The sequence below is a fragment of the Canis lupus genome, chromosome 24 (genome assembly GCF_011100685.1).
Source record: "Canis lupus familiaris isolate Mischka breed German Shepherd chromosome 24, alternate assembly UU_Cfam_GSD_1.0, whole genome shotgun sequence".
Lineage (NCBI taxonomy): Eukaryota > Metazoa > Chordata > Mammalia > Carnivora > Canidae > Canis > Canis lupus.
The window spans coordinates 42,365,008-42,379,418 of NC_049245.1; the positions used below are offsets into that span (position 1 = coordinate 42,365,008).

At 45.7% G+C, this 14,411-nt stretch overlaps 1 protein-coding gene across 2 annotated transcripts in view; it reads left to right on the top strand.

Annotated features, from left to right (window-relative positions):
- Positions 1-4,580: 4,580 nt before the first annotated feature.
- The window catches only part of CASS4 (Cas scaffold protein family member 4), a 36,049-nt gene continuing 26,218 nt past the window's right edge, over positions 4,581-14,411 (top strand). Inside the window, exon 1 of one of the 2 annotated variants that reach the window (XM_038572646.1) lies at positions 4,581-5,363. In XM_038572646.1, coding sequence (XP_038428574.1) covers positions 5,328-5,363 — 36 coding nt within the window. In that variant the 5' untranslated portion in view covers positions 4,581-5,327. The remainder of the gene's footprint in view (positions 5,364-14,411) is intronic. The other variant, XM_038572645.1, reaches the window with a different exon arrangement.

The window sequence follows — 14,411 nt, forward strand, 5'->3', positions numbered from 1 at the left end:
ATATTGGACTTGGCATCAGCATGTGATTAACATGCACCACCCTGACTTTCCAACGGCAAATACAAAGTCAGGATAAGAGCTTATAACTTCTATGTTATTTTTTAAAGATATGTGATTTCTAAAATAAACTTTTTGTATATAATGATAATTTAAAGCTAGTTCTTTTTTTTTGTTGCTGTTCTTTTTTTTGGACCCTGCTTTGAATGTTGCCGTATTTGGACATGTGTTCTCAAAGGACAATTATGACTTCAGTACTTTTCTGTTTCTTTAGTGTTTTGTTCTAGAAGTCAGATTTTTATAGCCGAATCTCCTTTAGCTATGTATCTTACCTACTCTATGAATTTAAAAAACTAAAGTATAATTCCATTTCTTTTGATGATTCAGAGAATCATCTTAGACTTTGGTTTCTCTTAGGAAGGGTAATGTGGGGGAGGCATCTCACCTCTGTTACTGACTTGTTAAGTAGTAAAACAAACCAGTTCTCTTCAGGGCCACAGCTTTCTTTTCTGTGATTAAGGAGCTTAATCACAATCATCCCCACCATGCACTCAGTCAGTGAAACATGCTGCTTTTTTTTTTTTTTTAACGCAGCATGCTAGAAACCATAGAAACAGATCTGGGGGAGGGGAAGGCATTTATTTTTGCAAGGAGACTTCTGTTTCTGAAAATACAGTGAACCGAATACTCTGAGAGCCCTTTGGTACACACCTGTATAGAATTTATTTTAAATTTCTAAATAGCAGAGCACCTAAGTGGTTCGGTGGTTGAGTGTTGGCCTTTGGTTCAGGGTGTGATCCCAGGTCCTGGGATCAAGTCCCACAAAAGGCTTCCCCTTGCTTCTCCCTCTACCTATGTCTCTGCCTCTCTGAGTCTCTCATGAATAAATATATAACATCTTTTTTAAAAATAATAATAAATTTCTAAATAGCTGAGCTATTAAAAAATTCTCAGGGAATTCCTGAGAGGCAAAAACAACCAGAAAGCACAAATCCAGATGGCCAGGAGCTATGGGGTGGCTGGTTGCACCAAGGACACTTGTCAGTCCTCCAGAGCTTAATGATTTCTGAGCTCTGATTTCACATGGTGGGAGCCTTGGTCAAGACCTAGAAAGAAAGCCCAGAAGCCAGAAGTTGTCCCTCCCTCCCCCAAAAGGGTGAACTTGCCAAAAACCTGCCTCCAGGAACGAGGACCTTCCTGACTGGGTGCTGGCTCAGGTTTAGGGGGAGGGTCTTCCCCAACAGTCCCGTCTACACACTATTTGTCCAAGTAACATGAGAACAACTCGCACTACCTGTATAGCTTGAAGAAAAGGAGCCAGCACAAGTGAAGGAAGAACACGTCTTCACCCCAGGCCCCAGTTCTCCCAGATAAGCTCTGAAAATCATGACTCCATAATCAAGTATTTAAGGAAACCGCCCCCATGATGAGAAGCAGTAGAAACTAGAAAGGAGCATCCGGCTGGAAGACGTGGAATTGATCAAATGCACAATATGTGAGTGCATCGAATATGAAGACCTAAAACAGGATCGAGGACCAAGAGACTTAAAAGTGACCAAGTGGATTTGAACAACGCCGACAGGAACCTTTTAAACACAGTCAACGTTTCTATAGCTTTCACTCCTCATTCTTTTGGTCTTGATGGAGCTTTTCCCCTCTGCCTTCTGACTCCCTTGGTGGGCGTTCTGATCTGAGAAGCGTCTTTCCCACTCACCGTTTGGCCAATTTGCTCTTCACAGCCTGGCTACCTACCCAACACTGACCCCTTGCCTGTGGCCCCACATCCTTCCCCAGGGTTTTCTCGTGCTCTCTGCTAACACTCAGCCCTGTCCTCCAGCCTCCCCCATGCCCATGCCCACAGCGTTTCCTTTGCATCCTGTTTTCTCAAGTCTTGCTTCCTTTTCCCTCTCCACATTGGCATCAAAAGTCAGGCTATGAAATGGAGTCATCGCTTACTATTAGAGGACCTGTAAAATCCCTGTCCTCCCTGTTTCATCCATGCGTTAGGGAATTTAAGTGAATTTGTTGACAATTCAGGAAATTCTGCTGTGACTGAAAGAGCTGTATTTATCTGTTATCTTCATGAGGTTAAAACCTGCCAGGTCATCAGATGATCTTACAGCCACGCAGTCTGACATTTCCTGCCGAGCCTTTAATGTTTTGGACATTCTTCACCTGATGTCCAGCTGCACTTTAAAAACTCAGGCATTGAGTGCCCCGTGTTCAAAGACTACCCCTGGGGGAGCTTGGTAGCTAAAAGTCCACGTGAAAACCGTATAAAGCATACCTAAAAACAGTCCCACATAAAAAAGCAGTCTAACTTCCTGCACATTTATGAGGAGCTGAAGAAGGGATGTGATCAGACACCCTGGATCTTGAAAATTCATCCAAGATACTGTTCTCAGTAGTGTTTGTCAAGAGAAGGGAGAGAATTACCTCACTAGCATCGCGAACTTAGTTCCCTTGAAGTCTAGCTGTTTCAACCTCTGGTCAGCGAGATGTTACAAAAGCCACCTGATTTCCTGGAATAGCAAACTCCTCAATATTTGTGCACACAAGGACCCACTTGCCTAAATAAGTAAATACGAATGGATTGCAGCAAAATGTCTAAGAGCTTTCATTCAGACAAATGGCAGGGCCAAATAGCGGACTGAGAAACCCAGCCCCTCATTCCCACAATAGGACACTAGGTATCCACTTAAGGGTGAGTCTGTTTGATTTCAGGGCCAAATCTATGGCTTTTGTGTCTTTAATTCTTTTTAATTTGGGTTGTCTTCCCTTAAATAAACAAAATAAATTAGGAAGACCCGCAAGTTACAGCATTCTGACCTCAGTATTGGGAACTCCAGGGTCAGCCCTTCGGTATTGGGAAGAATCACTCTCTGGAGTTTGCCAAGATGACAGGAACTGTCCAAACTGGACCTGGAGTAAAGGTAGCCTTTTTCTGAGAGGCTCGGGCCTGGACTCTACCTCAGCTTAATCACTGTGACCTTGAGCCAGTTTGTCCATTCTTTCCTTTTACTTTTTTTTCCAAATTATATGCAAAAGTCAATTACACAACAAAAACAATGGTTGCCAGGGACTGGGGTAATGAGGAGTGACCGCTAACGTGTATGAGTTTTCTTTCTAGGGTGACGAAATATTCTCAAATTACATAGTGCTGATGATTACACAACTCTGCGTATACAAAACATGGAACTGTGCTCTTTAAAAGGATGGGTTTTGTGATATGTGAACTATATCTTAATAAAGCTGTTTTTTTTTTTTTTAATTCAGTGTGGGCAGTGCCGTACAATGCATTTCCATGTAGCCATCACTCAAGCTCTGCAGTTTGCTACTCGTAGCCAATCCTACTTACCTATCCCCCCAGCCACTTTCCCCTCTCTTGGATGATTCTGAAGCAAATCTCATATCTTTATCTGTAAATCTTTCAGTATGTGCATTTGAGAGGTAAGGGCATTTTAAAAAACAAAATCATAACATAATTACATCTAAATCTACACGGAAGCATCAAATTGAAGTTAATAGACTCCCACCCTGGAAACATGAACCTCGGCCTCAGCTCCGTAATGCCTGCCTCTTCCTCATGGAAGATCGCAGACAACCCACGCCCACCAACGTGGAGGCACCAGTGGGGCCAGAAGAAAGCAGCAGCCAGGAGGCACACCCACGAAAGATGTCCAGATTCACTTTCAACAACATGGAAATCACCTGCCGGGTGGTAGAGGCCTTTACCTTACAAGTATCACTGGCTATGTGCCTTGCAGAAGTACCTGCTTTAATGATTCGTCTTATCTGTAAAGACTAATAGGATAAAATCCTCCTGCTAGTCCAGGCTGTCATTCATAACCTCAGCCCTTATGACTCATTGCTCTTTCATCTGAATCTGCTTGGTTTCCTTAAATGGAACTTGCTAATTCTATCCTTTTTTTTTTTTTTTTTTTTTTGCACGTTCACAGTGCTGCAGCTAGGAACAAGCTCTGCCTCTCTACCGATCAGCCCCTGCTTCTCCTATCTTGCCTTCCTCGTGAAGCCCTCCCTAAATACCTCCCCATTCTCCCATCTCTGTCCGCTTCTCTGTGGACCTCCACTTTGAACTTGTTGCTAAGTCAGCTTGGGTTCATTCTGTGGGGTCATTGTTCCCTCCCTGTTATGCGCTCCCATCTGCAGCACGTCCATTACTTGGCCCGGAAGTTAAATTCCAACAATGCTAACAATTTAAAATATGGATCGTCTCAGCCAGAAATCAGTCAGCTATTTACACCAGTAAATCCTTCCTGGTGTCCTGACTGGTGAGGCCTTCCTACACGGGGATGGATGCCCAGCAGACCCGAAGGCGAGTGGGCGAGTGCTATCACGGCAGGAAGGTAGCAATGGGAGAGGCCACCTGCTGGAGACTCGAACCAAGCCAGGCTCGGAAGAATGGGTGCCAGTTCGTTTGAATGAAATAAAACTGTGAATGTGCCTCACGAGAAGTGTTCTTCCCTATAGGTTCCCACTGAGTGTTTAGTCTGAATTTAGTGAAAGTAAAAAAGACTTAGCAAGTAATGCTGAGCTGCAATGAGCTAGTGTTGTGGCTTTCAAGTTCAGACGGTGGATGGGAGAGATTTAAGAGATAATTTAATCGAAACGAAAGGTGCTCAGTAGAGCCCTGGTACAGAGTCAGAACTCAGAAAATGGTCATCTTAAAGTTTTGTGAGCAAAGAGCAGGAGGTGGGCGTGGGGTCAGAGCAAGGAGCAGTGTGCTTCAGAGGACAGATGAGCTGGGACTAGGTCCTTTAGGGCATTACCCTCGACTTGTTTTCTCCCGGCCGTTTGCGGGGCAAGTTTAGGAAGCAGGAAGGAAGAGTCGTTGACCATGATCACAAATTTGGCCTAGTGGCTTCTAATCAGGAGAACGAGCTCGGTCTGTGTAGTGGCAGTCGTTCAGAGTCTTTGTGGGGAGGAGAATGTGGAGCGTTCGTAACGCCGAGCTTTCAAAGTAGGAACTTCACCCTATAAAGCAGAAGAGCATTTTTTTTTATTCTTTTGTGGTTTCACATAGCAAATGTGTGACAATCTCTACTTATAGACCAAGTGACATGCCAGGCATCGAGGAGTGAGCGCGGCCTGGATTTCTTTTGCGTCTCCATCAGCCTTTTATTTTACTCTCATCGCGCTTTCCAGAAAGTTTGTCTGCTGGGAGAATCGTTTTGACAATTTCCCCTGTTGTCAGCTCCATAGAATCCAGTTTCTGAGAAGCGGCCAGAGGCATGCAGTGACATTGCATAATCCTCCTGTGAAGCCGGAGATATCAGGCGGAGAGCTCACGGGAGCCGGTTCACACCAAGATGAAAGGAGCAGGCGTCATGGATGGTGCGCCCAAGGTGAGTGCGGGGCCCTTTGGAGGGGCAGGGGGCAAAAACAGCCCGCTATGGTTAAGGACAGTGACGGATTTTTAGCCCCAAGCTTCTAAGGAAGTCAAAAAAGTCAATAGTAATGAACACTAGTAACATGGGAGTTAGAGATGGAAAAGTTTCATGTAAGTCTAAGTGCGGAGAAGATACGTGCTCTAACGCCCCTACCAGTGAGGCTTGATTCAGAGGTGGATGAAAATGACTTCCCAGCAGAAGCCAGTTTATGGGGTTGATAACACAACCCAACCATCCCTTTGGGCCCACTCACCTTCTAACAAACTTCTCGAGCAAGATGCGAGTCTCAGCCTCAGCCCACCCCGACCTCTCTTCCCTCTGGACCCCGCAGGCCCTTAGTGTCACTCCCAGGGGGCCTGGGTGATTCTGTGTCCCTTTCCAGGAGCAGAGTCCAGATCTGGCTTCAGCCTCCCGTGCTGAGTCCATAGGGGGCATTCTACAGGCTATTTCCCGGGAACTTCTGTACTGATACGTGTGAGTGGGGCTCAGGTCTGTGGCACGCATCGAAAAAGATTCGCCACTTAGAAAGTCGCAACGGCTGCTTGAAAGGAAAAACAGCTAGGACACAAGGAAAATGAAGTCTGAGGATTATCTTGCTATACCTTTATAAAATCTGAATCAGAACAGGAAAAAAAATTACTAAAGAGGAAGCTTGCTTATGAATTACATATATGTTTCTTATTATTCAAATAATAACAATGGATGTCTCTTGATGGCTAACAAGCCCATGACAGCCTCTCTTATATGGATTGTCTGTAAATATCTAAGCTACCCTAGAATTTTGTACTCAACTATTTTCTTTGAAAAATGTTTAAACTATTGGAAAAATGTTTAAACCATGGAAAACTGGGGGTCAGTTAATTCAGGTAACCCCTGTATAGCCTTTACGTAGATTCACTGTTCGTGGCGCTTTGTCACATTCGTCTGCATCCATTTGTATTTATTTGGACCCACATGTGCACACAGTTTGTTGTGATTATTGTTAAACGATTTGAAAACAAACTGTAGGCATAATGACACCTCACCCCTAAATGACACTTCACCTCAATAGGTGTCTCCTAAAAACAAGGACATTCTTCTACACAACTCCAATATGATGACAGGCAAGAAAATTTAACATTGAATGCATAACGTCCTTCTCATACTCAGTCCACATAATGGCAGTACGTCTTCAGCTCCTCGTCCAGATGTAACCTCAGCTCAGGGTTTTGTGGTTCCCCTACAAAACTGCCAATGCACATATGATTTGTGTTTTAAAAGGCTTTCTATAAAAAAAAAATAAAATAAAAGGCTTTCTATAAATAGGAGCACTAACTGAGCACTAACTGTTGAGCTTCTCACTTTTTACAATTATGTATTAGAGTTCCTTTTATTTTAGCACAACTGAGCTCCTTGATTATTGTTCATTGATTGGTTTTTATTAGATGGTGACACAAGGCAGTCAGGGGTCATACTACGTAAAGCAGTTCTCCGCTTTGGTGCATTTGGCTCTGAAGCACTCTCGCGTTCATCAGGGGCACCCCAGAACACCTCTCATACCCTGAAGGTGGCCCGTGGCCAGTAGATCGTGACCAGTGATTACCCCGTCGCACTGTCCCCTGGTGCTGCTGCTCGCCACACAGCAGTTCTGTGCCAGTAGAGTCTTCACCTTAGTTCCCAGCAGCTGTTGTGTAGTTAGTTGTCTGACTCTCATTAGGTTTTTTCCTAATTATCTTGTAAAATTCAAGAGAAAACCGGAAAATAAATATTATGATATTAGTGGTAGGAAACGCTGGGCTCAAGCGGTACATTTGCAGCAGAGAGGGGAACCTGTCGTGTGTGGCAAGGTGGTCCTTCTAACATGTCCTTCGTTGGCTTACTGGACTGTAGCTGGTTGACTCTGTGTTCAACTCCATTCAAGAAATGATGGAGAGTTTGGTCTAACAGGGTGAAGAAGTGATTTTATTATAGGTAAGCCCTTATTTGGGATTTTGGGTAGTTTCAAAAGTGCCTTATTTATGAAAATGGAGTCTGCATGTACTTTATTGGTGGAGTCCCATGTGTTACAAATTGTGTTCACATCTGAGTATGCCTGGGTTTATGTGTGTGTACACGTGTGCCCATGAGTACAGGCCATTAGAGGTGACATTGAAATTAGCATCTTTGGGCACAGGCAGCTTTGTCTCATTGAGGTAAATGTCCAGGAATTGAAGGAGAACTACAGAGCAGATAAGCACGGTGTTTGTCTTCCTTCACTTTCTGAGAATTTCTGAAACTCGATTCTACTCTAAACCGGCTTTATCACAGTGTTTTCTCTACACGCTGTACTTTCTTCTGTCAATATGGCTGTTTGCGCACTTGGTTTTCTGAAGGGAGTTTTCAAACAGATGTCTTTCTCCTGTTGCTGAAGGATGGATGTCCAGAGAACTGATCAAAATAATATTTATGTTTTACGCACATTTAAATGTTCTTAGATGTCCTTAACATTTCAGAGTCAGCCTCGAGCAAAGAGCAAATATCCTTTAGCCCTCTTTCCTCCCAATCCTGGGTGGAGTGGTCCGAGAGCCCCTCAAGAAGAGTCACAGGAAAGATATAGAATTTTTTTTAAGATTTTATTTATTTATTCATGAGAGACAGAGAGAGAGAGAGAGAGAGGCAGAGACACAGGCAGAGGGAGAAGCAGGCTCCAGGCAGGGAGCCCGATGTGAGACTCGATCCCAGGATCCCAGGATGTAGTTGTTGTCTACATCACGCCCTGGGCCAAAAGCAGGCGCTCAACCGCTGAGCCACCCAGGCATCCCAAAGATGTAGAATTAAAATCGCCAACATCCCCAGGGCTGGTGTAGACAACAACAGACCCAAATGCGAAGTGTCTGCCACTTGCCAGACCCAACTGCTTCAGTGCTTCCAGGCAAGAGCAGTGGGGATGTCATTTGTGGATGGGGGACAATGCAGGCTCTCCTTGTGCCTTAGAACCTCTGAGGTGGGCAGCAACACATTTAACTCAGGCTTTGTTGAGGAGCAGCAAGTAGGAATGTATGCAGAGAACTTACTACGGCCACAAGCCCAGCCTGACCCCTCCCCCCCACCACACCCCCTCATCTCACTTCCTCCCCTTCCTCTGCCTTGGGATGTTTGGGGACTGGATCACATGGATCCCCACAAGCATCTTCCACACTTGCTCACTCGATTGCTCAACTCCTCTCTGGACCACCCCATCCAAGTCACCTCCCCACCCACACCCTCCCTGGTCATTTTCATCCTCCACCTCCTCTTCATTAATCAACATCTGAAATCATCCCTCCCAATTGTTTCTCCCTTTGTTCATCATCTGTCTTCCCCTCTGAAGTGTCGCTCCATGAGGGACAGAGCTGGGCTTTTTTTTTTTTTTTTTTTAAGATTTTTAAAATTTATTCACAAGAGACAGAGAGAGAGGCAGAGACACAGGCAGAGGGAGAAGCAGGCTCCAGGCAAGGAGCTGGATGCGGGACTCGATCCCAGGACCCTGGGATCACGCCCTGAGACAAAGGCAGACTCTCAACTACTGAGCCAAACAGGCATCCCAGAGCCGGGCTTTCTTGTTCAGAGCTGCGTCTCTAGCAGCTACAGCAGTACCTGCTCATAATAGGTGTCCAATAAACACTTCGCATATGTGCGTGTGAATGAATGGGAGGTTACAGAGAGTGAGAGCCCTTGCCACACAGCCCTGCCCTGCCACAAGGTCAAAGATAGCACTTCCTAGTTGTCAGACATCTGGGAACTGAGGCCTCCCCTGACTCTAACTCCCTAACCTCAACCTGGCCCCAGCCTGACCCACTCAGTGTAGTCTCTTGAGAACTGGCCCCCACTGCTCCCATGGTCAGTTGTTGCCTTAGATCTGAGCTTTCACAAGAACCTGTGACCTCCCTGTGACCTGGTCAAGCAGCTCCAGCCCTTCACTTGCCTCACAAGGCAAAAGAGCCCAGATACAACAGCCAGCTTCAAAATACAATTCACTGTCCCTCGTTTAGCCTTCTACCTAGAGTGTAGTTATCAGGTTGTGGCCTTCGGATGATCAACAGAGCCGATGTTCCAGTGAGGTCAGAGAGTCAGTAAATGAGTCAACGGACGCAAGGATTTCAGGTGGTGATAACGGCCACACAGAAAATGAAACAAGGTAATCTGATAGAAGTCACGGACAGAAAAGGACCTCTCTGCAGACCTCAGTGATGACAGAAGCATTCTAGACAGAGGAGACAGCAAATGCAAAGGCCCTGTGGTGGGAATGAATGCGGCCTAATGAAGGATCCTTTAAAAAGCCAGTGTCAATAAATAAGTAAGTAAGTAAGTAAATAAATAAATAAATAAATATTAAAAATTAAATTAAATTAAATTAAATTAAATTAAATTTTAAAAAAGCCAGTGTCGTTGGGACAGGAGGACAAGGAGAGAGAGTGGGCACAAATGAGATCAGAAGGGTCAGCAGGGTCCTGTTCACAGAGGACCTTGTGGGTCCTGTGAGAACTTTGAGGTGCATTCTAACTGCAAAGGAAGCCACTGGCCTATTTAAAGCAGGAGATGACATGGTCTGATTTATGTTTCTAAGACATCCCTCAGGCTGCTATCCAACAACTAATGGACTGTTGGCCAGGAAGAGCAGAGCAAAGGGAAGGGTGAGGAGACAAGGGTGGGTGGTCTCTCTTTCCATTCTGGAGACTGCTGTGGGGTCCTCAGGGGATGCGGACAAAAATTGCTTGCCCTGCCTTCTGGAAAAAAACTTTTGACATTTGAAATTGTCAGAGGATATGAACAGAAAGAATAGTAAATAAAGATATAAATAGCTTTTATTGAACTACATGTGCTACACACCTCTTTTTTTTTGAAACCAGTGTTTTTCTTTTTTACCAACATTATTTCCAGACAATATACCTTTCATCCATTCGCCAAATATCAAGTGCTTTGCCCCGTGCCACACACTGTTCTAAATGCCACAAAGGACAAAAGCATCTAGGCCCCTTTTCTGCATATAATAAACCGTCGTTTTAGTAGTAAAAAGTTGTCCCATGATATGATCACTCCTGTTTAAGAACTTGTATTCTCGTAACATTATATTTGCCAGAGAGCTCACTATATTTAAAAAAAAAAAAGAAGAAGAAGAAAAAAAGTTAAACAGAACACCCTCACGAGCCCAAAAGTTACCAGACTATTCAAAGGAAAGTGGCCTGCACGATAATCAAATGGGGAAGCAGCCGTAGAAACAGAACATGGTCATTTTGGAACTAGGATGACTAAGGGAGGAAATGACAAGTGCCTAGAGGGGAAATAACTTCAAAGGATGGAGGTAGGAGGCGGGTAGAAAATATGCTACACAAGTGATATTCGGACACTCCAAAATGAGTTGCAAAAAGGGGAAATAAATATTTTAGGAACCATTTCCAACTGTATTGCTCAGAAGCCATTTGTGGATTGGAATGGAAGAGGACTCTTGTGTCCACACCATGGGAGCCGAGTTAATGCCAAGAAGGCAGCGCATCCTGCACCCGGGACAGCATCCGGGGCTCCTGCATAAGGGCTTGGCAGCCTCTGCAAACCCCTCTGGGGAACGCATGAGAACCTCTGAAAAGTTATCCATGGGCCAGTCTGGGCTATCCCTGTGGCCACTCACTCCACAGAGAATGTCTCCGTGCGTTTAGAAGTTACCGAACGTACAGCATTGTTCTTTTCCTTAAAGGGTTGCTTCTCCTTAGAATCAAAAGCAGCCTTGGCTACACATGTGTTACAGGCGGTCCGTCATCTGGGGAGAAGAAAACAGAAGAAATGAGATAAGAACGCACTAGGGTCTTTCTCCCTTGGAGATGTTTGCCCCCTGGTTAGCAAAAAGTAAAAAGAGCTTTGTGGGATAGTCACTCCAGGTTCAGAATTCAAACCTGCCCGAGGTAGAAAGGGCAGGAGAGTCGGTTATAGATAGTGAGCCCTTTAAATTGCTTTTTTCCTACATGAATGTTGCCCAAAGTGAGGAGATAATCAGCAAGCACGGTGAGATCAACGCACAGCCGTCTCCAATCTTCCATGTGGTCTCCCCTGTAAGACCTGCGATGGGTTTATCTGTAGCCCGTTACTGATGACAAAATGAATAAGGCCAGGGACTGGAATAAATCCACACCCACAGACTGGGAGACCCACACCTTAAATAATAGGGCAGCTCCTTGCTTTCCTAACACCCCATAAAAACGACCCTGGGGGGGATGGAGAACTTGGTGAATAGGCATGAACCTTCCCTTATTTTTCTGTGATCCATTAAATGGCTTGGGCCAGCTTTGATATCTCCTTGATCAGACAGAAAAAAAATAAAATCACACCCCGCGGGGACCTTGATTGTTGTCACACAAGATGATTTTAGGTGCAGGATACAGATAGAACCTTTTTGTAATGTCAGTTATGTATTCTGATGTGCGTTAGAAAACACTGAAACCAGAGGTCCCTGGGTGGCTCAGTGATTGAGCCTCTGTCTTCAGCTCAGGTCGGGGTCCCGGAGTCCCGGGATCGAGTCCCGCATCGGGCTCCCTGCAGAGAGCCCTGCTTCTCCCTCTGCCTGTGTCTCTGCCTCTCTCTGTGTCTCTCATAAATAAATAAATAAAATCTTAAAAAAAAACACCTTAAACTAGCTCATCAAAGTGTAATTTTATAGGTAACGTTGCTTAGGGAGAGTTGCTTTTAATTGGCTTCAAGTAACATTTCACTTTAAGTTAAAAAAAACCCTCCAGACAGCAGGTGGAGGTGGGGAGAAGCAAGCTGTCGGTAGACACAGGATGTTGAAGCTCAGTCTCAGGCAAAGTGTCCTCCTCATCCGAGGCGGTAAGATCACACAGAACACTTTGCTGGATCTCCCCTGCCTTTCATCTTCTTTTCCCCTTAAAAAAAAAACAAAAACAAAAACAAAAAAAAAACAAAAAAAACAGAGAGAGAAAGAAAGAAAGAAGAGAGGAAAGGGAGCTAAGAAGGGAAAGAACCTACCTGCAGAGGCCCCGAGAAGTTCCCAGTTACTCGCCCTCCTCCCTCCATGAGCTCAAGAGCGAGGGCGGAACCTCAACCACCTCCAGAAGTTCCTTCCAACTTCTCTTTTGCCCAAACGAGGTACCTTCATCAATGACCCAGGGATGTGGCTGGCAAAGGGTGAACATGAAGGGGGACAGAGAGGAACAGATGCGGATGCTGGATCTCCAGGGCATACGGGCTGTCGAACACGGTTTGCTAGAACATGGACCCGTCCTGGGCCGTAGCTTTACCGAATCAGTTGCTGGAAGGCCTGGTCTCTGTTGCGTCCTTTCAATCCCGGGGCTAGATCAAGCGGACCTGGTGCCGCTCGCTCCCCCCAGCACACGTTGCCAGACATACAGTAGGTGCTTAATGTGTAGCTGTCAAACCAACGAAGCGCTGCAAGTGCCTTCTAGTGAGGTTCTCAGGAGTCGGGGAGGCATATTCAAACGAGTCCATCTGGTCAAGACCCAAACTTATTGGAAAACCACCGTATTCAGGCATCAGGGAAGAAAACATTTCCTTTCCATGGGGGTGGCTTTGGAATTTTTTTCTGGCCAGTCACTTCCCCAAAGTCCTTCTGCCGCTACGGAAGTCCTGCGACGAGGGGCTTTCTCCTCTGAACCGTCAGGAAGAACTTAAAGTTGGAGACACCAGAGTCCGACGTTACGGTGGAGAAAGCACATCCAGCTGGTGCTTTTTCACAGACGATGCCATCAGCCAGGGCCGTTTTTACAGGTGTTAGGAAGACAAGGAATCACTCTTAAGTTTTTCTTTTTCTCTTCTATTATCTTCACATTGCTGAGCCCACCAGGGTTATTCCCCCCACAAGGCTACTTGAACCCAGATGGGGGGGGGTAGTCAGGGAGCAGGTGGAGGGGATGCATGGTGTGGCCAGATCCATCCTTCCCGGGCCCCTGGGCGCAGCCCACACCTGCTGACGGGAACAGCTGCAGAGCTGCACGCGTCCACGCCCCAGCGTGAGGCCCCCGCGTCCGTGCCCACGCGTCCCTGCACTCCGGCACAAACTGCCCCCGGAGAACTTCCCTCCCCACGCGCTTCCCGGCCGTGCTTTCCAGATATGGAATGATCACCTTTACAAATCATCTCTGTAAGGGACCAAGATGAAGGTGAATGTGAGTATCTGAGTTTCTCTCTCCGGATATCCATGTCTTGCAACTATCCAAGTGTTTGGGACTCTAACCTTGTAAAGGGATCCGTGACTTGTTATTTCAAGTTTTTCCCCCATGTTAAGGGAGGAGGTAATGCTGTTCCTCAAATAACTGTCACCCCAGTGGAAGTAACTGAAAGTTACTCATGGCCCATGTTTTGAAACCAAAAAGAGAATTTATGTTTTGTTTAAAAAGCTATATTCTACTAGGTTAAAAAAAATTTTTTTTAAGCTTAAGTGTGACGCTAGACGTAAAGGTAATTGGGGCAAGGGTGGGGTGGGGAGGGAGATGTTCCAGTATGTCACCTCCAGTTCAATGACTTCGGGTGACTCTCTCCATATTCTGGAGCCTTCCATTGCAGAACTCGTCCACTTTTTCAGAGGGGCTGCTGGAGCCGAAGCTCCCCGGCCTCCCCGGCCTCCCTGGCCGACAACAGCAGCTTTTCCTCAGAGTCTCTCCTTTACCCACTTTGCTGAGTCTTTAAAAATTCACTCCAAGAGAAGCAGCTCTTCTGTATGTGTAGGATGATGCAAGAAGTTGCATGGCTGTCACCTCATTAAAAAACAAAAAAAAAACAAAAAAAAAAAAACACAGAAACAAAAAAACCCCAAGTATTTCCGAGGCGAACATGCAGATTATCGAGCGGAGCTGTCCCGAGCGCCACAGCGCAGCAAACTAATCCTGTCACCACATCGGGCGTGACAAATGGGACGACAGTAATTGAATACGGTCCAGCTCCCAGGGCGAGTTCTGAGTATGAACTAGACCGTCTTGCTCTCTGCCATGATGCTTAGTTCCCTATACCTAGTGGAGTTGTGCTCTTTGATGTAAGTGTCGC